General features: G+C 44.7%; 1 protein-coding gene across 5 annotated transcripts in view; it reads left to right on the top strand.

Moving 5' to 3' along the window:
• The window catches only part of LOC125747793 (neural cell adhesion molecule L1-like), a 44,291-nt gene extending 22,597 nt beyond the window's left edge, over nt 1-21,694 (top strand). For 2 of the 5 annotated variants that reach the window (XM_049023291.1, XM_049023288.1), the window contains 25 exons: nt 68-258; nt 1,566-1,688; nt 1,902-2,072; nt 2,569-2,683; nt 3,612-3,796; nt 4,631-4,762; nt 4,889-5,032; nt 5,153-5,264; nt 6,919-7,079; nt 7,399-7,567; nt 7,873-7,997; nt 8,344-8,445; nt 8,527-8,718; nt 9,262-9,332; nt 9,564-9,789; nt 10,024-10,139; nt 10,739-10,967; nt 11,051-11,173; nt 11,423-11,596; nt 13,315-13,425; nt 15,284-15,433; nt 16,435-16,566; nt 17,192-17,264; nt 17,621-17,632; nt 18,330-21,694. In XM_049023291.1, the coding sequence (XP_048879248.1) occupies nt 68-258; nt 1,566-1,688; nt 1,902-2,072; nt 2,569-2,683; nt 3,612-3,796; nt 4,631-4,762; nt 4,889-5,032; nt 5,153-5,264; nt 6,919-7,079; nt 7,399-7,567; nt 7,873-7,997; nt 8,344-8,445; nt 8,527-8,718; nt 9,262-9,332; nt 9,564-9,789; nt 10,024-10,139; nt 10,739-10,967; nt 11,051-11,173; nt 11,423-11,596; nt 13,315-13,425; nt 15,284-15,433; nt 16,435-16,566; nt 17,192-17,264; nt 17,621-17,632; nt 18,330-18,603 (3,613 nt within the window). In that variant the 3' untranslated portion in view covers nt 18,604-21,694. The remainder of the gene's footprint in view (nt 1-67; nt 259-1,565; nt 1,689-1,901; nt 2,073-2,568; nt 2,684-3,611; nt 3,797-4,630; nt 4,763-4,888; nt 5,033-5,152; nt 5,265-6,918; nt 7,080-7,398; nt 7,568-7,872; nt 7,998-8,343; nt 8,446-8,526; nt 8,719-9,261; nt 9,333-9,563; nt 9,790-10,023; nt 10,140-10,738; nt 10,968-11,050; nt 11,174-11,422; nt 11,597-13,314; nt 13,426-15,283; nt 15,434-16,434; nt 16,567-17,191; nt 17,265-17,620; nt 17,633-18,329) is intronic. The other 3 variants (XM_049023290.1, XM_049023292.1, XM_049023289.1) reach the window with 3 other exon arrangements.
• The last annotated feature ends 1,480 nt before the right edge of the window (nt 21,695-23,174 follow it).

The raw sequence follows: 23,174 nt of genomic DNA, 5'->3' as shown, positions 1-23,174 counted from the left end.
TCACTCATGCCGAGCGGTTTATTGCCTGATGTCCTTACTTATTTTTCTGTTGTTTCTCCTGGGTCAGATTTCGCTGGCTAAAGGATGGACAGCAGTTTGACCCTGCCGCAGACCCCCGGCTATCAGTATCAGAAAATTCCGGAAATTTCACGGCCTCGGGGGAAGGACCCATCAGTCAGTACCAGGGGAGGTACCGCTGCTATGCCTCAAATGAGCTGGGCACTGCCGTCTCTACGGAAGCCCGAGTCATTACAGAGAGTGAGTCATGGTCTTTCTGGCTGTTTTGGTGTAGAATATTGCCTTTTCCATTTCCAAATGAGACAATGTAGAACATGATGATGATGATTATATTATTATTATTATTATTATTATTATTATTATTATTATTGGTTCACCGACCCAGATAAATGGACTCAATCAAAATGCAGTGGTGACTAAAGGACATTTATTGAACTTTTCATGATTTCCTAATTCGAAGGTTTCTATTTTTCTACTTAGAGCTGATGAATTCTCATCCAGAAAGGCCCCATACAAAACACATACCTTATACTGCCTAAGTATAAAGAAAATTTTCATCATCTCACACAAATTGTTTGCTGTTGTCCTTCCCCCGCGTTTAGCTTGTTGCAGAAACACTCCTGTGTATTTTTTTCAACAGAGGCTAAGCTGTTATGTAAGATAATACTTGCCAAAAGCAGGTGGTGGAGTTTTCTGGAACATTCTAATAAAAATGCATGAGATTTGGCTTTGACTTTGAAAAGGTACATTATCATTTATTAGAATCATAGCCGCAATGTTCAGCCCAAAAACAAACACAGCAAAGGATGCTGATGACCAGCAGTGGCTTGGCTATGTTCTCAGCCACCTTCAGCATTGATATATTTAACAGAAAATTAGCTATCAAATAGAAGTACAACCACATTTTTTTATGAACACACACAGAAACCAGCATGTTCTGGAGCAAAATGCTGTCCATATGGTCAGTAATAAATTCTCACATATAAAGGAGTTATACAGACAAAAATGGAAAATTATAGTCCTCATAAAATCAGCAATCCATGATTGAATATTCTGTAGATATAGGCAAATGCAGATTATGTATTTGTCTATATAGAGCAGATCTGTCGCTACTCTGTCTAAAAACAGGAAATTTCAATATTGATGTGATCTTCCTGGAAATGGTTCCCACGTCAGACTACACCTTTTCCAGTACATGTAGAATATCATCTACCTGTCTCTCTTGTGTCATCCCCTTCGGTTTCCTTGACAACAACTCCTTAGAAACAAGGTTGAGATGATGTCATGCAGTCATCTCCGTGGTGACGTGAACTTGATCGGTCCTTGGGGATCGATAACCATCTGTTTTTACAAGAGAAACGCAGATTGTGAACTGAACGGCATCACAATCATTTTGTAAAACTATGCAACAATAATACATTGTTTTTATGTTATTGTTGTCATAACGATCATTACCACACTTTATAGCTATTCCTGTGTAATCAGTCAGTTTTTTGCCTCCTTGCAGGATCATGTTGCTTGTGCCAAGCTGCCTCTGTATATTTCAGGTACTCCCATTCTGACGAAGGAGAAGAAGGTGCAGATCAAGGTAGAACAAGGAGACAAAGTCATTTTGTACTGTAACCCTCCTTTCAGCACAACCATGCCTCACATCCACTGGATGGATATAAGTGAGTTTATATGTCCTGGCTATTCTGTCTTTCTCTCTGTTATTCTGTCATTCTGTCTTTCTCGCCATTTCGTCATCTCTGTCTCAGTCACTTTCTCTGCCTCTTTCCATCTTTCTGTCTTACTATCCATCTATCAGTCCAGTTATGTCGGTCTGCTGGCCGTTAAAAGACGTTTGAAACTGACCCCACTCCTCAAACCCCCTTCATCTGCAGACTTGAAGCACATAGAACTGAATGAACGTGTGGTCAAGGGCCAAGACGGGAGCCTCTATTTCTCCAATGTGCTTTCCACGGACAGCCGTAATGACTACATCTGCCACGCCCAGTACATCTTTGCCAGAACTATCCTGCCTAAAGAGCCAGTCACACTCATTGTGGCCCCCTGTAAGTCCCAGAAACTGCTTTTTTTTTGGGGGGGGGGGGGGGGATTTGCCATAGCCTTCTGATTTTTATGGAATTTGACCTGATATATTAGCCTGGTCCAATTAGAGGTTAGTAAATGTCACAAAGCTGCATATGGCACAGTGGTTTACATGGGGGGGGGCTGCTGTTATACCCTTGAGCAAGAAACCCTTGTAAGGATCTCTAGACACAATCATAAGGTTACAAAACAGCACAGGCCTGTTTACAAAGACAAAAGACAGAGATCATTAACCTCAGTTCGTTTTCTTGGCAAGGACCATCTACTGTGTAACATTATAATCAGTCGATGAAAACATATTCGAACAAGCAAGCTGAGATTATATTAATCCTTTTCTATGAAATACTTATGGATTTTGATGAAGAATGAAAATTGCTAGTTGTTTCTAGGGCCAGAGGGGTGTCTATGAGCAAAGGTGATTTGATGTTCTGCCTCTTGGGGTCGCCTTTCTCTCTGCAGCAAACTCGGTGGTGCATAACCGCAGGCCTCAGCTGCTCCAGCCCCCTGGCTCCCACAGCTCTTTGATAGCCCTGAGGGGCCACAGCCTGGTTCTGGAGTGCATTCCCGAGGGCCTGTGAGTGCAGTACACACCTGGGTGTATTTCTATGCCTTAGCTAGTGTTTTGCCTGTTTGTTAACATAAATCAGATTCAGCTTGACATAGTTGGAATATACCAATCCTGTTTAGTAATAATATCTTTTATATGAATACAAAGTTAAAAAAACAAAATATATTATTACACGGCTGGGTATAATAACACTCTCAAAATACTGCGGTGAATGTGAATCAGGGTGCATCCTATCTGTGCCAGGATCTTCCTTTTTAACATCTGTGCGAATTCACGTTCCAAGATTGGTGACGATTCCCAGCAAACTGTGCAGGATTTTGGTCTGTGTAAGCAGTTCGGCACAAGACTGAGGCCTCGATGGTCCTATTCAACCTTCTTTCATAAATCTGAGAGAATAAAGCTCTAATAAAGCTCTTCACACACACACTGTGGTTTGATCAGAACCATGATGGGAAGATTCATGACATTGATGGAAACTGACATTAAAGACCCTAAAATATCCTAAGGAGTTAATTGGCTGTTCGAATAGCAGGATTTACATGAAAATACATTACTTGAAAAGATCTGAATTTATCCTACAATATAAGGATAAGGGGGTGGGTGATGGATGGATGGATGGATGGATGGATGGATGGATGGATGGATATGCAACATATAACACATTGATTAATATTAACATGACTAATAACAATAGATAACATGTGTGAGTGAACATGAATGTGTATATGTGATATGCGACCATATGAATGTATACACATATTTGTATATCTATATATATCTGTTTGTATATGTACAGTATATTTTGACGATGTCATATATGAACCTACACCAGAAGGTTCACCTCTGCTTTTAATTATGCAAGGTGAGTCATCATATGCATTAGTGTGATGTAGATAGATGGTTCTTCCTCAGCTCTGTCCCCCCCTGTCTGCAGGCCAACGCCGTCCATCACATGGCACAGGAAAGATGGAGTTCTCTCCCAATCCCGTGTCATTAAGCAAAACTTCGACAGGTGGCTGAATTTCACCAGCGTTGAAGAGAGCGACGATGGGGAGTACCAGTGCAGCGCCAAAAACACACAGGGTGTGGCCACACACACCTACACCGTCACTGTGGAAGGTAGGCACACCTTCAGGAAGCGATGGGCAAAGCCTGCACTGAATGGAAGTGTAGTTCAAGCATGGAGCCTACAACTCTCCCCCAAAACAGTGGACTAACAGTTTGTCATTAATGTTATTTAAGACACTTGTCTAAAAGGACCTAAGATTAATGAAGGTTGAACGTGCCACCAAGGGTGGTACAATTGTTTAGGACACTCTGAGTCCATCTCCATGTGTATCTCACACGGTGAGTTGTTCAGTGGCTAGCACTGTTGTCTCACATCTTTGGGAACAGGATTGAAGTCTCAGCCCTGTATGTGTGGGGTTTGCATGCTGTCATACAATGTTGTCCCCGTGATGTCATGGGATTCCCCCCAGGTGCTTTAGTTTCTCTCCACAGTCCAAAAAAAATGCTGAGGTACATTGAAATTGCCAAATGGTGTGTGTGCCCTGTGATGGGTTGGCACCCCGTTCTGGATTATTCTCTGCCTTGTCCCCATAGCTTCTGGGATAGACTCCAGAACCCCCACAGCACTAAATAGGTCAAACAGGTATAGGAAAATGTTGGGGTGGATAATTTAGACGAAAAACAGTAGCTGGCTGATACACTAAAAAATTGCATGTCAGACTGCATCATGTTTTACTGAACTAGCCCATTTGGCTAGTAGCAAAATCTACCCCCGGCTAGATTCCTAATGATTATAAGAAGTTTGGGGCTAAAAGGGACTAATGGAAGCTAAGAGGGACCCAAACTACAATGTGGATCAGATCATTCATAAGGGTTATGGGGATAACTGAGATAGGCATTAAGGTCCTGTGTGGTCTTGCATAGACGCTGTGCTTTTCCCTTTAGCGGCTCCATACTGGACCAAGCAGCCTGTGAGCCAGTTGTATGCGCCGGGAGAGACTGTGAGGCTGGACTGCCAGGCAGACGGCATCCCCACCCCTACAATCAGCTGGAGCCTCAACGGAAACCCCATCGCGGGTGAGACTGGACCCCAAGCATGCCCATGCAACAGATGACGTTATGGGCTTAGAGGTCATGACCTCTTCGTACGCCTGTGTCTGTCCCAATTGCTTCAGTGTCCAGTGCATTTCCGTCTTTCCACAGCCGTCGACCCTGACGTCAGACGCATGGTGCACGGTGGCACCCTGACGCTACGAGACGTGACAAACAGCGACACGGCCGTGTACCAATGCGAGGCCTCCAACAAGCACGGGACTATCCTGGTCAACACCTACATATACGTCATTGGTGAGGTCATAGGCACCTTCATCTGCCCCATGGACATCTTGCAATAGCTTCTCCCGCCTCGCCAATCTCACAGGTTATGGGCCTGTGGGCATCATGTCTGTCTCTCTCTTTTTTCTTTAGAACTTGCCCCTCAGATCCTGACAGAGGATAAAATGATATACACGGCCACGCAGGGACAGACGGTCTCGCTCATCTGCCGCACGTTCGGTTCCCCCAGGCCAAAGGTCGAATGGTGAGAGATTTGTGCTCCCCACAAATCCAGAGCTCTGGAAGCAAGGGCTTTGCCTGTGTATGGGTTAGTGCAGTGTTTTCCAACCTGCTTCACGGTAACCCCCAGACTTTTTGCAAAAATGTGGACTGTCTGGCAGGGAATTGGGAGGGAGCTAAAACATGGACTGTCTGGGGTTTCCCAAGGCCCAGATTGGGAAACACTTTGTTAGTGAGCCATGTGACATTTTTTAGAGTAGTGTTTCTCAACCCAGTCCTCTGGGACCCCCCAGACAGTCCACATTTTTGCTCCCTCCCAGCTCCAAGCCAATCAAGAACTTCGAATAACTGGCGCAGGAGCCCTGGGAGCTGGGAAGGAGCAAATATGTAGACCGTCTGGGGATCCTCAAGGACCGGGTTGAGAAATATGGTTCTAGAACAGGAGTATATTCACATTTACATTTACTGCATTTGGCAGACACCCTTAGCCAGAGCTACTTACGTAAGTGCTTAGAAGCCTCATCAGTGAATACATTCTGATACTGGTTCAATTGAACCTGGCTAAGAATATTATCACTCTAAAAAAATCCATTGGCAAGTAATACAAATTTTTTATAATAATGAGTGTAATCCAGGAAGTGCTAATCTAAGTACTTCCAAAAGAGGTAGGTTTTTAGTCATCGTTTGAAGGCACCCAATGATCTCAGCTGTTCAGACATCTAGTGGAAGTTCATTGCACCACATAGGTGCCAAAACACAGAAGAGTCTCTGTGTGTGTCTTTCTTGCGCCTTGAGAAATGGTGGGACCAGTCGAGAGGTGCTGGAGGGTCAGAGAGAATGTCGTGCAGTGTGGGGTGAAATAAATACTTTTAGGGAGGAACATTTTTGGCTTTGTGGGCAAGCATCAGTGTTTTTAATGTGATACGAGCAGCAACAGGAAGCTAGTGGGGGGACATAGTAACAATGGTGTAGGGTTGGGGAACTTGGGAAGATTGAAAACAAGTCCAGCAGCAGCATTCTGCGGCCGTTGCAGAGGACAAATGGCGCTCAGAGACGGTCCAGCTAGGAGTGAGTTACAATAGTCTAATCATGAGATTATAAGAGATTGAACAAGTACCTGAGTGACCTGTGTGGAAGGAAATAAACAAGTACTTCTGATGTTGAAGAGGAGATGTTGACAGGACCAGGAAAGATTGGCAGTGTGAGATGAAAAGGACAGTGCAGGGCAGTGACTGAAGGACAAATCATAGAATTGTCCAGGGACATCACAGGGATGGACCAACTGGGAGTAGGACACCTTGGTCCTGGAGTGCCAGTATCCAACAGGTTTTCTATCCTACCTGATGAGTTGCTGTCTGCCTGAGTTCAGGTGTGGTTCATCAGACCAGGTAGGATGGAAAAGCCGCCGGATACCAGATCTCCAGGATCAGGGCTGCCTACCCCTGCTCTTGGGGTAAGAAAGTGCATAACAGGAATATCTCAAAAACAAGGTCTCTGGGAGATGAGCTGGGCTCAGGTGTGGAGATGGCCAGCTGGTGTGTCCCTCCATGGATAATCTGGGCAGTTCTGCTGTACGCTAACATTTGTCCTAAAGAGGACTTGGGACGGGACCACTGGCTGGAAGCAGGGATCTGAAGCAGAGGCTGTCTAGTCATGTACTGTCTTCACTGTCCACACAGGGAGAGTGACAGCCACGAGATGCTGTTGTCCCATGCCAGAGTGTCCCAGCAGGTCAATGGGACTCTGCAAATCCACGATGTTTCTCCACAGGATGAAGGTCTCTACAAGTGCTCCATGTTGAACACCAACCTGTCCATCAGCGCAGAGCTGGAAGTGCTGAGTGAGTGTCACAACTGGGCACAAAATGGCCATGTTCCATTGCATACCTGCTTAAATCAACCATCCCTATCCTCTGTGGGTGTCATCCATAGAAAAACACGGAACCTATGTATAAGACTCCATGTCAACCCTCTGAACTACTCTCAGCATGCTGACCTCAAATCGGCTAAATATGGAATAGAATTTCATCTGCTGTGTTGTAGCCATAATGAGGAAATTGTATATAATTAACAGCAGACCACTTGTTTCAAGGAACTGAGCAAGCTGAGTGTGTTAAGGATGTTTCTCAGGACATCCTCACCTGACCTTTCCTGTAACAGACAGGACAGAGATTGTGCGCAGTCCTGGGCACCTGCGTGTCCACAGAGGGCATTCAGCTGTCCTGCACTGCGAGGCCTACGTGGATCCACTGCTGCGCAGCCTCCGACATCCGCAGACAGTGTGGCGGAAGAACAAACACAAGATCCATGAGTCTGCTGCTGAAGACAAGTGAGGATCTTTCAGCAGTTTACTCTGAATGCAGTTTCAACCTTAAGCTACTGGATGCGTCATAAGCACAAGAAAGTATCACTTTCTCAGTGCACACACACACACACACACACACACACACACACACACACATACCACCCTCTCGGCAAACAACACAACACTGTTTGTGGTTCATCTCTGCTGGTCTTATACATATGTTTATTTATACTTTAGTGTCTCATTATTGTAGAACTACAACATGTTCTGTGTTTTTTTGGATCCTTATATATTCACAATTTGGTAACTGTGTTGTTCTTCATCTGCAGGTACATATTTGATGGGTCCAGCCTCATAATATCCAACACTGAACCCAAGGACGAGGGGGTTTACACCTGTGAAGTTATAACTGAATTGGACACAGCAAATGCCAGTGGCTCCATTACTGTTGTGGGTACGGAGATATTAGAGTCTAGCTATCGAAAGGACCAGGGGCTACGTCAAGTTTACCTTTTTTTTTTTGAAGGAAGATTGGCATCAAGGCTAAAATACTCAGGGCTATAGCCCCACGTGATCTGCCCTAACAACGCCCATAGTCTAACACATCTACTGGCAGGAAAATTGTAGTAGAGATGTTTTGCTCATTGTCTTTGGCTAAATGGATGACCTTTAGCTGTCGCCAGGGTCTATTTAAAGTCCAGGGCTGGGTGCTTGATCTACACAATTAAGATTTAGGGATAAGTTCCTGTTTGAGGTGAAAAGTCCTCCTTAGCATGATTAACCTTCTGCTTTCATTTCAGACCGTCCAGACCAACCCTCACACCTGAAGCTCTCTGATATCCAGAATCATAGTCTGACCCTGAGCTGGACCCCAGGCTATGATCACAACGGACCGATAAATGGTAACGGCCTTTCCAGATCTTCCTATTTTCCTCATGCTGCGTTGACTGATCTTCTGACCTCTCACTGTCACTCTTCTCCAGAATTTGTTGTGGAGGTTGAAAGTCCCAGTGGGGGACACTGGCACAAAATGATCAATGTCTCAGGAGAGATCGAGCAAGTGGAGATCCATCTTCGGCCCTTCTGGACATACCGCTTCCGAGTCATCGCTGTCAATGAGTACGGCAGAAGTGAGCCGAGTGAGCCCTCGGAATTGCACCACACGCCGCCTGCTGGTGAGTACGTACATGCACACGGCAGGGGAGATACGGAGTCTTTACACACATAGCACTTCAGATGCGGTGTCACTGAGTGTCTTCACCATTTGCTTGGAGGCTGTTTATCCGTATGTATGCAGAAAAGCAACACAAAACACAGCATGTGTGTTAAGAAGTCTTTAATAACAATATGAAATGCAACACAAACTCTTGTGGAATGTGCTGTTGCCTGGCTTGCTGGACCTGCTCTCTGGACTGTAGTTTGGAGACCAGCAGAGGGTGTCAGACTTTGACTGCCCTATTACTGCTGTGTATCTGTACCCAAAAGACTTTGTAGTCATTCTGTTATGGTCGCTACCTTTTATTACACATTCATTATACAATAATTTGGTTCATCACCATATAAACAGATTTAAAGGAAATGAAGTTCTTCCGTTATATTTGCTTTCTTCTACACTTCTATGTTTTACTCCATCCTGCTGTGGCTCACTCTGCTCTTCTCCGTCTCACTCTGTGTCTCTCCCTGATCCTGTGCGTCTCACTCGCTCCCTATGTCTTCAGTCCCAGACAGGAACCCTCAGAACGTAAGGAGTGATTCTAATGACCCAGACTCCATGGTGATCGCATGGAAGGTGAGGGTGTAAAAAAATGTGCTCTTTCAGTGCAGCCGATACTGTAACTTCAGTCACTATATTGTGGGTGATACTGTAATCAATGCAACTCCTCTGAGCATACAGTGAATTTATCCCTAACTAAATCAGCACAGCACAGTCTGCACTAGCTATTAGAGTCAGGCTCCAGTCATTGTTTTTGTCTCCTTTTTATCTGTTGTTTAACCACTGTGTCCTTTCACCTCTGTATAGGAGTTGGATAAAAAGTACTTCAATGGTCCTGGGTTTCAGTACAAAGTCATGTGGAGGCACCCTGTGGGACATGGGCCTCACTGGCACCAGAACTTTTCCACCACATCCCCGTATGTCGTGAAGTCCACAGGCACCTTCAAACCCTTTGAGATCAAAGTTCAGGCTGTCAATCATATTGGAGAAGGTCCCGCCCCCAATGCCATCATTGGCTACTCTGGAGAAGACGGTAGGTGTCCTTCCTCTTGTGTTTTTGACCATGTCCTCTGTTTCCTCCTGCGATGATTACAACTCATCTCATTCCATGTTATTCTGCTTTCCTTCGATGATGCATCACTTCATCGCTTCCATATTGATGCTGTGAATCTTCTATCCCTCACATTGTCATTTACAAGTTTGAATTCAAATTAGAATTTTTCTCTGTCGGTCTTTGACTAAGTGCCATTTCTCGTCTACTCTCCAGTGCCTCTAGAGGCACCCCTGAACATCAGCACAGAGGATATTAACAGCACTACCATTCGAGTGACGTGGGATCCTGTGAGCACGGATTCAATCCGGGGCCATCTCCAGGGTTACAAGGTGTGGAGTGGGTGGGGTGAGGGTCCTTGGTGCACAGCGCGAAGAAGGCCGCTTTGTGTAATAGCTCTGTGGTTTCATTAGTGCCATCTTTGCATTGTGTTTATTTGTATTTTTGGTCGTATAAATGGGTGAAATTTTAAATTCTTTTGGGCAAATGCATCAACTAAGCAACGAAAGAATTATTTTTAAATCTCTATTGCTAGGTAGGTTACTTTAGGTCTCTGGTTAGATTAGATCAAGGTTTTTTTTTTTTTGATGGCCACCGTCACAATTATCCCCTGCATTTTATCATCAATGAAATACTCATTTAGTATTATAATTCAAAATGATTGAACCCTTACTTGATTACCCAAGTGGCTAATGCAATATACATTTGATTTCAGTATAGTCTTTTGTTCAATAAGCTATTCAATAAATTTAAATTAACTAAGGTCAACTATAAGAAAATCTAGGAGGAATCTGGTTTAAGAAGCTCGGGTTAAATAAATCAGGAAAAGTGTATAACTGGTGGGAAAAAAACTCACTACCTATAGGCAGTGGAACCACTTCCTTATTTTATGGTATCAAAAGCCTGACGTCTTGCCCTCCTCTTCCTGCAGATCCACCTCCGGAGGCCTGGCCACCAAGGTGGACGGGGCCATAGGACCAGAGGGAACCATGAGAAACATGAGAATGAAGCCTGGGTGGTGATTGTCGTGGGACAGGGCCATGAGCACGTGCTGGCCGGCCTGTTGCCCTTCTCAGATTACCAGCTGAAACTCTTAGTCTTCAACAACAAGAGCGATGGCCCCCTATCAGAGCTGCACCATTTCAAAACCCCAGAGGGAGGTGAGCTCACATATAGTTTTTTTTCGGGTGGGGGGGTCGACGTTAACTTCATGGCTGCCATTCGTGTCGCTCTGTGTCCGCAGTACCGAGCCCCCCTGGGTCGCTGCACTTCGACAGTCCCTCGGAGACAGAACTGACCTTGCGATGGACCCCACCCAGACACCCAAATGGAATACTGACGGGGTACCTGCTGCATTACCAGGAATGTGGGTGTGCCTCTCCCTCGCCTTCCATTTTAACGTACCTTTGTTAATTGCATTGCCTGCATGGGTGGGTGTCATTTCTGAGCCATCAGAAGGCCTAGGATCAGAGGAAGTGCAGAGAATATTTGATGACGACGAGATGGCATTAATTATCGACTCATTTCTCTTGAATTTCTGTGAGGCTTGGCAGGCAGCGTGGCTTTGCTTAACTTGCTCACCCCCAGTTCACTAATTCCTGCTGTGCTTCCGTAGTGGACAGCAATGAGCAAGAGATGAAGCTGCAGATTATCGACGACCCCACGGTGTCGCACATCACCCTGCAGAACCTGGATCCAAAGAGTTACTACAGCTTCTACCTGCGGGCGCACACTTCCGCAGGAGACGGCGACCCCATCGTGAAGAAGGCCGCCACACTTCTCGACAGCGGTAGATTTCCGGCTCCGACACTCAATCCCTACCAACCTGATCATGATGTTTTACGTACAGCACTGTGACACTTGTGCCAAGCAGTATTTCTCAATCCGGTCCTTAGGGACCCACAGTTTTCCACATTTTTGCTCCCCCCAAGCTCCCTGCAAGCCAATCCACATTTTTGCTCATTTTTTGGAGCAAAAACCTGGGCTGTCCGTGGGTTATCAAGGACTGGACTGGGAAACACTGGTGTGAAAAAGCTCATGTAGTGTCAAAGATGCACACTAACTGTGAGGGTGCCTGTTTAAGATTTACAATAATGAATTCTATGTTTTATTTCATTGGTTCACTAAAAACGGGCGGCAGGGTAGCTTCGTGGTTTGCACTGTTGCCTCATTTACATTTTATTTACTTCGCAGACGCTTTTATCCAAAGTGACGTGTAAGTGAGGCAGATGGTACATTACCAGCATATGGATGACAAGGAGCCAATTAGGCATAAGTGCAGCTTAGCTGATCTTCCAGTGAATGACCAGTAGCAAGTGCAAGTTAGCATGGGAGCATCAGCTATACAACGTATTACAAATATAGTAAGAACCTAATAAGAGAGCTAATTCAAATCAAAGAGAAGGTGGCAGACTAAGAACATTTAGGGTACACAATAGAGCAGCTGAAGGATCAGCACAGGACAATGGATATATGGCTAGTTCATATGTTCCTAGGACAGATGGGTCAGGCATTTCTTGAAGGTTGAGAGGGATTTTGATGAACGAATGTGGACGGGTAGCTCAATCCACCATTGAGGAACATCTGGATTGAGAGGCGTTTGCTTGGACAGACACAAAGAGGGGCAGACAGGACGTAAGTTTTGATGATCAGCTTGATGTAGATGAGTGCAGTTTTATTAATTTCTCTAAAAGCCTGCACCAAGAATTTGCAGTTCATTTAAGCGCCTATAGGGGTTGTAGCTTCGATGGATACAAAAGCACACATAGAACAGACAGTACGGAGATGCCAGTTTGCCACGCTGCATGTCATTGGACTGCAGAAGGAATCGTGACCAGCACTGGGAGAACGTTCACATGCAGCAGGGATGGGATTGTAACCCCTAATCTGGGGATGTCAGGCCACAGTGTAGCCACTAAGTCGCCCTTCAGTGAAATTTCACCTCATGAATAACTTTAGATAAAAACATCAGCTAACAAACTAATCAGAATATATAGACTCAAGGGTAGGCATCCCTGATCCTGGAGTACCAGTATCCAGCATGCTTTCCATCCTTTCTGTCCTAGTTACTGTCTGCCTGCGATGCGGTTCATCAGAGACCAGGTAGCATGGAAAAGCTGCTGGATGTTGGCACTACAGGATCAGTGTTGCCTACCCTTGATATACACTCTCAGGAAAAAGGGTAAAACTTTGTACCTTTGCTTGTTCCTCAGAGTCCATTTCTGCACCTTAAAAGGTACAATTACTAGGATACAGCCCCAGTGACAAACAAAGGTACAAATGTTTACCCTTTATGCACAATATTGTAAAAGTATTCTGTGTAGATGTGAATTATGACTATGCTGTATAAAGATACAGTCCTATTAGAATTCGGGTAATAAGATTCAGCTTCATGAACAATTTTGGTGATCTTTATGAAACTTTCAAATCAAAGCAAGATGCATTAACATTACTTATGATTTCCACAATGGCTGCATGGGTTAAAATGGATACCGTTTATCTCCTCAGGTCCTCCCACCAATATCACCACATTTACTGGAGAAACTAGTGTTAATCTCAGCTGGGTGCCAGGAGAGAGAAGCAGAAATGTCGTATTCCTTGTGGAGTATTACAAGAATGGTGAGAGCAGGACTGGGCCCCGGCCAGGTCCCCACTGGAGTACTTTCCATATTTCTGTTGTAGCCCCGTTTCGAGCAATATTGTAGTCCCGTCTCGGCCCATGTTGTAGCCCCGTCTCAGGCCATGTTGTAGCCCCGTCTCGGCCATGTTGTAGCCCCGTCTCAGGCCATGTTGTAGCCCCGTCTCGGCCCATGTTGTAGCCCCGTCTCGGCCATGTTGTAGCCCCGTCTCGGCCCATGTTGTAGCCCCGTCTCGGCCCATGTTGTAGCCCCGTCTCGGCCCATGTTGTAGCCCCGTCTCGGCCATGTTGTAGCCCCGTCTCAGGCCATGTTGTAGCCCCGTCTCGGCCCATGTTGTAGCCCCGTCTCGGCCATGTTGTAGCCCCGTCTCAGGCCATGTTGTAGCCCCGTCTCGGCCATGTTGTAGCCCCGTCTCGGCCCATGTTGTAGCCCCGTCTCGGCCCATGTTGTAGCCCCGTCTCAGCCCATGTTGTAACCCTGTCTCGGCCATGTTGTAGCCCCGTCTCGGCCATGTTGTAGCCCCGTCTCAGGCCATGTTGTAGCCCCGTCTCGGCCCATGTTGTAGCCCCGTCTCGGCCATGTTGTAGCCCCGTCTCAGGCCATGTTGTAGCCCCGTCTCGGCCCATGTTGTAACCCTGTCTTGGCCCATGTTGTAGCCCCGTCTCAGGCCATGTTGTAGCCCCGTCTCGGCCCATGTTGTAGCCCCGTCTCGGCCATGTTGTAGCCCCGTCTCAGGCCATGTTGTAGCCCCGTCTCGGCCCATGTTGTAACCCTGTCTTGGCCCATGTTGTAGCCCCGTCTCAGGCCATGTTGTAGCCCCGTCTCGGCCCATGTTGTAACCCTGTCTTGGCCCATGTTGTAGCCCCGTCTCAGGCCATGTTGTAGCCCCGTCTCAGCCCATGTTGTAGCCCCGTCTCGGCCCATGTTGTAGCCCCGTCTCGGCCCATGTTGTAGCCCTGTCTTGGCCCATGTTGTAGCCCCGTCTCGGCCCATGTTGTAGCCCCGTCTCAGCCCATGTTGTAGCCCCGTCTCAGCCCATGTTGTAGCCCCGTCTCAGGCCATGTTGTAGCCCCGTCTCGGCCCATGTTGTAACCCTGTCTTGGCCCATGTTGTAGCTCCATCTCGGCCCATGTTGTAACCCCGTCTCAGGCCATGTTGTAGCCCCGTCTCGGCCCATGTTGTAGCCCCGTCTCGGCCCATGTTGTAACCCCGTCTCAGGCCATGTTGTAGCCCCGTCTCGGCCCATGTTGTAGCCCCGTCTCGGCCCATGTTGTAGCCCCATCTCGGCCCATGTTGTAACCCCGTCTCAGGCCATGTTGTAGCCCCGTCTCGGCCCATGTTGTAACCCTGTCTTGGCCCATGTTGTAGCCCCATCTCGGCCCATGTTGTAACCCCGTCTCGGTCCATGTTGTAACCCTGTCTTGGCCCATGTTGTAGCTCCATCTCGGCCCATGTTGTAACCCCGTCTCAGGCCATGTTGTAGCCCCGTCTCGGCCCATGTTGTAGCCCCGTCTCGGCCCATGTTGTAGCCCCATCTCGGCCCATGTTGTAACCCCGTCTCAGGCCATGTTGTAGCCCCGTCTCGGCCCATGTTGTAACCCTGTCTTGGCCCATGTTGTAGCCCCATCTCGGCCCATGTTGTAACCCCGTCTCGGTCCATGTTGTAACCCCGTCTCAGGCCATGTTGTAACCCCGTCACGTCCCATGTTGTAGGCCTGATCTACATATTTTTCATTCTGGCACCAGTGCTGCAAGGAGCAGCACTCTTGGCTGTGCTGTCAAACCATCTGCTCTAATTAGCATGCTAACTGCTGCTGTCGTTATGGTGCACTGGACAGGAGAAGGTCAACTGCAGGCGTCAGAAGCCATCAACTCCACTCAGTCCTTCTACCAACTCCAAGGCCTGAAGTCTGGAACATATTATAAACTTAAATTCATCTCCAACAACAGCACGTTCTGGAATACAACAGTGAAGACTGCAGGACCAGGTAATTCAGTGTGGGCTCTGCAAGTCATTATCCCTAACTGTCCGTCCCTATACCCCCAGCCCTATCTATCAATCAGTCAATCGATCAATATTTATTTCTATAGCACTGTTTTGACCACAGGGCTTATAAAATGCTTTACAAATATTTAAAATAAAAAATAAATAAATATACAGAGAGCGAAAAAAATCTGTCAATAAGCAAACAGATAGATAAATAATATATAAAATAATAAGTAATTATCGTAAATTATTATATGCAATTTAGAAAGTATGCATTTTCATCTTAATTTTGAAAGTACTAAGACATTCAGTAGTTCTCAGGTTTTCTGGGAGAGAGTTCCAGAGTTTGGGACCATAGTGACTAAAAGCTGCCCCCTCCCTCCTTATTTTTCAACTGAACAGACACAACATTCTCAGTTATTTTACCAAGAAATGGAAGGTTAGAGATTGGCCTGTAATTACTAAGCACAGTACCATCAAGATTACTTTTCTTTAATAAAGGCCTGACAATAGTAATTTCAAGACACTGAGGAAAAATACCATCTTTTAAAGAAAGATTGATAATATTTAGGACATCTGCCAACAACGAGTATAGAATGTTGTGGGAAAGGGATCAAGAGTGCAGCTCGATGAGTCTAGAAGTAATGTGTTTGATTGTAGGTCAACAATTAAGGTCAATAGGAGAATACACAGGCAGGTACTTTGAACAGTACAGTATGGTGCATTAATGTCCAGGTTTTGGGGGCGAGTACGCTTCATGTTTCCTCTTATAACCCCAGTTTTATCACTGAAGAAGACGGCAAACTCATTTCATTTATCAACTGTAAGAAGCTCATATGAGATGTGCAGGGAGGGTTTACTCAGTCTATCAATAGAGGTAAAAAGGAATTTGTTGTTTTTTGTGCAAATTGACAACTAGAGTTTTCTGGCATCCTGAACGCCTCTGTCTCTCTGCCACGTTACTGAATATCTCTAAGAGCCTCTTCCACGCTCTACCCACAGGGCTGATTCCTGTGGACGATAACTTTGCCACTCAAGGCTGGTTCATCGGGCTCATCAGTGCGATCGTGCTTCTGGTGCTGGTATTGCTTATTCTCTGCTTCATCAAAAGAAGCAAAGGGGGCAAGTATGCAGGTAACACTGTTGTACTAATGTGGCACACGCTCGTACATAATCTGCCCCGTGGGGTGGCCCTCCAGTTAGTGCTGGTATTGCTTGTTTTCTGCTTCATCAAAAGGGGCAAAGGGGGAAAGTATACAGGTAATGCAGCGATGCTCACCCGGCACACTGCTGTGCTAAATTGCCCTCTGGGTAGCTAGGCACCATGGGACAAGAGACAAAGTGCAAAGGTAAAAGGGGAAAAGGTCTGGACTGGATCACCACAGAGGATGGGAGCAAATACCTGAGTGTGAAGGACAAAATCAGTGTAGGACACTTTCCCCATGCCCATGCACTGTTATTAACTATATATACTAACCCAATGCACAATAACAGAATAACCAATGAGAAACCGTTTCAATCAGGCTGATTTGTGATTGGTGGTCCACATTAATCCCACCCACAGTGGGTTTTAATTATACTATAGAATGGTCAATTAGCTGATGCTGACCACTGAAGTACATTTTAAGCCTCAGTCTTTCGTATGAGCAGAAATACAGGTGTCGCGCATGTTAACAGTTAGTAAACTGCAAACACGATGAAAGAAAAATATAGTTTTATGGAATATAATAACTGTAAGTTGTTCCTCTTGTATTTTCAGTCAAAGACAAGGAGGAGGGACATGTGGACTCAGATGCTCGTCCCATGAAGGACGAGACACTCGGGGAATACAGGTGTGTACTGAAGTTGCTAGGCACGTCGCGCTCACTTGCAGCAGGATCGGACCATAAACACAGTTTCTTTTTCCTCTTGACGTCTGTCCATGTCCCCTTTAATATTAACCCTTGTCCATCTCTCCTGTATGTAGATCTCTCTCCATCTCCCCCACTTCTGCCTGTCCTTCCCACTCTTTCCTGACCTCCACCTGACCTTACACGCAAGGTCTCTCTTGCTAATTTGCAGGTTTACAGTGGAGCTCTAGTGAAGCGTTAGTCTTTAAAAACGGACCATTTAAAACAGGGCTCATGAGTTCCCCCATGAATTTGTCTCACTCCTGTTTTTCTCAAACTGCTTTCACTCTGCACTGCAGATCATTGGAAAGGTACGTCTGCATCTTTGTGTTCTGTGAGTGTTTGCTTGGTTGCTGCTTCCTTGGGCCTTGCAGCGTGGCTCTTCACAGGACTTGGGGCAGCATGCTTCAATGTATGATGTCCTTTAACCATCACTCTACACACTCCCCTTCACCACAAGACCCCTTTGTAAACCTCTGCATATGGATGGCCATTGTTTTTTTTAAAAGGATCAAGGTTGTTTCTCAATATGCGTACTTGACCATACTTGTGTTCTCGTGTAACCATTTTATATCATCTTCCATTGCCAAAGACCAGTTCAAATGCTCAAGAACGGAAGTACAGAGGATGGTAAATATCCCTGGATATCATTCTTGCTCTGCCCCAAATGTCAAGGATACATCGGGTGCATCCTTGCCGATTAAGACCAATCTCATGATTCATTGCGCCCAAAGTTCGCTCTTGGGAGGCAAGTCAGCAATACCGGTCTTGCCAAGACCACAAGTACGATCTTTGCGTTCTTGGTATTGAGAAACACCCCAAATCTAGTTCCTTATATAGGACCTGGACTACCCAACCTCTGCCTGAACATTTGGTCCCTTCTCAGGCCACTCTTGGCTGGCTCTCAGCGCACGCTTATCTCATGCTAGGCCGACTATGACTCTTCATTTATCCCTTGATCAAACCAACATGGTGCCACATGTAACACCTCCCCCACTTCCGTTTCAGTGACAATGACGAGAAGCATTCCGGAAGTCAGCCCTCTCTGGGTGGTGAGAGCAAGCTGGGCAGCGACGACAGCCTGGCTGGCTGCGGCGAGAGTATGGAGATCCAATTCAATGAAGATGGCTCCTTCATCGGCCAGTACGGTGGAGTTAGGGATGCACCTGGCACCGTTGGCCATGACAGCTCCGGGGCCACTTCTCCTGTCAACCCTGGCATCGTCCCCCCTCCGCGCCCAAGCGTCCCCACCTCGATCAGTGCACTCCTGAGGGGCAATTAGGCAGCCTGACACACAGCAGCTTACATGGCGATTCCGACTGACACAACCTGATACTGTTCCAACCAACACCCCTCTGGAGAGGCTTATCCACACACACAGACACACTTAGGCGGCACACAGCCAAACACAACAGAAACTAAAGCAGCGTCCAATCGAATTCCACATCTTGTGAGACAAAAATGGATCTAATTTAAGCTAAACATCCAATTTTACATCGTGTAAATTACGGAAATCGCCAAGAGCAGTTTATAGAAGTACCTGCGAGATGGTTCAGAAGCCCATTGCCCCTATGTTTAGCCTCTGTTGGCCATTTGGTAAATATATCAAATGGTTTTGACAGATGAGCATCTACCAGATGAACCGTGAGGGAAATGACCATGGAAAGTACCTTCATTAGCAAGGAGGAACATTCAGCGCTGCAGTAACTATGCAATTCAGTTCCTGTGGCATCATACCAAAATGTAACAAGGCGGGATCACTACAGAGCACGATTATGAGTTAGGGCTGTGGGCTCAGCATAATGTTTACCTATGAAGTTTCACACTTTCAGACCTAGGATGATAAAAGCATATTGAAAACAATTCTTATAAACTGTTGCTGATGGACTACATGTGATTGTTGTTATTGTCATTATAATAATTATATCCTGTCTGCCATTTAAGTGTCTTAAACATAACAGTACAGTGTCTTATTAGCTTTTGTCAATGTCTGTGTCACTGTCATCAAATGTTACTTTTTATGGACCCTTATTTTTGTACTTCTTTTATATCTTTATAAAATGTATTTTATTTAATATATTTTGTTTATGATCAGGTTATTTTATTTTCAAAACAGAAACATTGTTTAATTGTTTAACCACGAGAGATACATTTCATAGTTACTTTGTGTAGCGTTTTCTGTGCTTTTATATCTGTATCTGCCTTTTAAAAGTCTTTGGCCTGTCTTTTTCTATCTGTATGGGAGACCCATATTTTGGGGGAAATTTCTGATGCTACATTAGCCAAATTATATGCGTATTATGAGTATAAATTGTGGGAAAAGTATTGGGAGGTTAGCAGAACGAGCTGGGAACATAGTCAGGTACACATAGTGGTCTGGTAAATACAAGAGGGAGAGGCAATGTAGGCGTTTCTTGACAGAGTAATGAAATTGCCTACGATAAATCAAAAAAGAGCACTGACGAGCGGTAGATAAAGTGCTCTGATTGGAGTAAGTGGATGAGGTCATTGATCAGGGAACAGGCAGTTCTTGAAACCAGCTACTGTGTAGAAGATGAGATTAAAAATCAAACCACAGGTAGATCAGTGTCAGCCACAGGGAGGTCATTTTTCATAGATGGGGACCATGATCTTTCTGGGTTCCTGTTCTTGTCCACATACCTCTTTGTCCAGTACTATAAATTTTCCTTTATGATATTTGTATCTTCGCTAAAAAACGTTTGGAATGAAGCATTGCTACCATTTCTGCATAGAGGTTCATTTTCATGTTTTTGCCCTCACTCAGCTATATTGCAGCGAAAGCTTGGTTTTTTTTTATTTAAAATGCATACAATTCATCAGTCATTTCTAATAGATGAAAACACTGGGTTTTAATAAGCTCTGAAGTTTTGAAATGTCCTCCTGTATTGCTACACATTGTTCCTTGACTGATGGCAATTCACATCCAGGAAGTCTTTCCTTTTTTACTGAGCATCATCTAATGTACAACATGCAGGTGCACACACACCTAGTAGTGTGGAACATAACATTACACTTAATATAGATGTTAAGATACAACAACAAACTGTAAAAACCAAGTGTTGCAACAAAGCATCATGTGCTGAGTGAAGTGGAATTGTTATATTCAGTACAACTATACGAACATTGGTGTTAACATCATATATATTCTTTGCCGAGCTGGTAAATGAGAGAAATGTATCGATGACAAATATATTTCCACATCTCTGTGTAGCCTGAATATTAATGGTAGCAGCAAAGGAGTAGAAGGATATTTGCAGGACTTGTTAAAATGAGAGTCAGGTATGGAATATGTAGAGATAGCGGAAGAGCAGATGTTACTTCCTGAATGTAAATAAGACCCACAGGATTGTGTACATTATCCGAAAGACTGCTTGAAAATTGTTTTGTTTCTGATTTTCTTTTTATATCATTGCACTGCATCGATGTAGTACAGAGATTCTGTTTTTTGTTGTCATAAAGTATCAAATGAAACATTTTTTGTCTTGTTTCCAGTATACATTAATAGTTATCAGGCAGTTTTAGCATATTAGCGTATAATGACAAAGACATTTCTCTGATTACTTGCAATTCTTTTAGTGATAGAATGCTGCAAAAAAAAATAAACATCCACGGTGATGGATGAAAATGGAGAACACTGATGTCAGTCCATGCTGAGATATGAATGAAGTGCATTTTGATCAATGTCTTTTTATACTGTTAGTCAGGAGCGTGAGTGTTTGTACCTATTCGTGCTGATGGGACACCTGCCAGGTTTCATCGGGCTACTTTTCAAATCCGTGTGGTGTCCAGTCCCCACAGTGTGTGCAGTGTTTAGCTGTTTTTGCTTCAAATGCTGATTCCTCACTTAAACGCATCAGGGACCAAGTGTAGTGCATGAGGAACAAGACGCATTTAGGGGATAACCAACCACGCAGACCAGTGTGTTGCCCAAGTGTCCTCTGTTCAAGAACTGATGTCACAGACAGCATGAAACAGGAAATCCAGAACACTCACTCTACTGCCTATTTATGGGAGTATATTGCTATTGTATGTAACTTTCTTGCCTGTCGTCTTTTTTAGATAACAAAAAAAACAATAAAAAATAAAGTTCTAAAAGAAAAATGACAGCTTCTAAAAAACGCTGAAAGCTGTAACATGAGATTACCAAAATGAAGGGGAGGATTGCAGTTACCCATCACAGACTGGGGCGTGTTCTAGGGAGAAATGATGGAATGAGGTTGCAGGAGTATGTTTTGATGCTCAGCAGTCCTGCAGTAGGATGGGGCTTTCATTCGGGGGCACTGACATTGTACATGCTTATTGCATCAGCCGCTGTAACAGCAACAGCAAATAAAATAATGGATTATGCAGAATGAGTGTCGCATTACTACATAGTAACTGTGTATTTGTCAGTATTTTTTCTCAATTGTAATATATAGTTAAAGGAAATATGGAAATGTTTTGGTCAGAGAAAATGTGCCATTAAAAAAACAAGCATAAACACAATTTACTACATAGAAAATCAAGAAAAAATCTTCTGTACAATTTCTTCGCCTAGAAAGAAGAGTGTCAGAGTTGTAAAATAATACATTTATTCAACTTATTCCCCCGAGATTGATGCACTTGGTACAGCGTAGTTGCAGCTTTTCTATACCGTTCAAATAAAAGTCCTTTGGTTGGGCTGCAAACCAGCTCTCAGCAGCATCTTTGACGTCACAAACGTCCTCAAAACGTCGCCCATTCAGGCGTTTCTTCAAATTCGGTAACAGATAATAGTCCGAAGGGGCCAAATCAGGTGAGTAGGGGGGATGGTGAACCAATTAGAAACCCAGGATGTTCAATATGGCAGCCACAACGTTGGACGTCTGCATAGGAGTATTGTCCTGCAAAAAAAGGATCCCTTTGGTCAACTTTCCACGGCATTTCGTTTTAATTGTCTCCTTCAGCTGGTCCAGAAGGTTAGCATAATACTGTCCGGTGATCCTAGAGCCTTGAATTAGGTAGTCCACCAACAGAATACCGTCTTTGTCCCAGAAAACGGACAACATGGACAACTCAGACTATTTCAACTGGAAGGGGGCAAAGCCAGGAACTTCTCAGCATCCCCTCGTAATTAGAAATAAAAATCTCATTTTTTTATTAGAAGGTTTATTATTATCATTTAAACTAATTTTCATTAATATTAATAATAATAGAGGAATACAATAGCTTGGAAGTTATACATGTTATATTATACCTCCAGGGTTAGGGGTTCAAATTCTGCCTCTGGTCTATTATGTGTGGATTTTCTCTGTTCGTGTGGACTTCCTCGTGCAGTCTAAAACATGCAAGTTAGGCTAACTGACATCTATTAAACTGCATGCGCGTGCCCTACAATAGACTGGCATCCGCCCCAGGGTGTACCCCTGTCTTGGGATGATGGTCGGATGTATGACAGTTAAGCAGAACCAGGGGAAACAGGTTTCAGTAAAAATGGCCTAACTTCTGGCTGCACGATGTTTTACTTAAATGTGTTTTTAAAAATATATATAATTTATTCAAAATGCAATTTAACGTTTTAAAGCGACCCGTAGTCCATTGCACGAAACGCGCTTTTAATATAAAGTGCCAACGCGTACATTGCAAAATATAAAAATATTTCAATTTCAAATCGATCATTTAGCTTTTTAAAAACTGATAAACCATAATATTTAAATTTAATGGTTTTGAAAAAGGCTATATAGTATGCGTATGTACGGACCACTTCCACGACCTTTGTTATCGCCACGCCATTCTGCAATCCCGAGGCGAAATCCTCTCTTCAGTCTCGCGAGATGTGTGCGTCGACTTCGGTTGCGCGCGCTGCGGCGGGCT

Source organism: Brienomyrus brachyistius, chromosome 8 (assembly GCF_023856365.1).
Source record: "Brienomyrus brachyistius isolate T26 chromosome 8, BBRACH_0.4, whole genome shotgun sequence".
Classification (NCBI taxonomy): Eukaryota; Metazoa; Chordata; class Actinopteri; order Osteoglossiformes; family Mormyridae; genus Brienomyrus; species Brienomyrus brachyistius.
The sequence above is the reverse complement of the archived record's forward strand: the minus strand, read 5'-3'. Positions and strand labels throughout refer to the sequence as shown.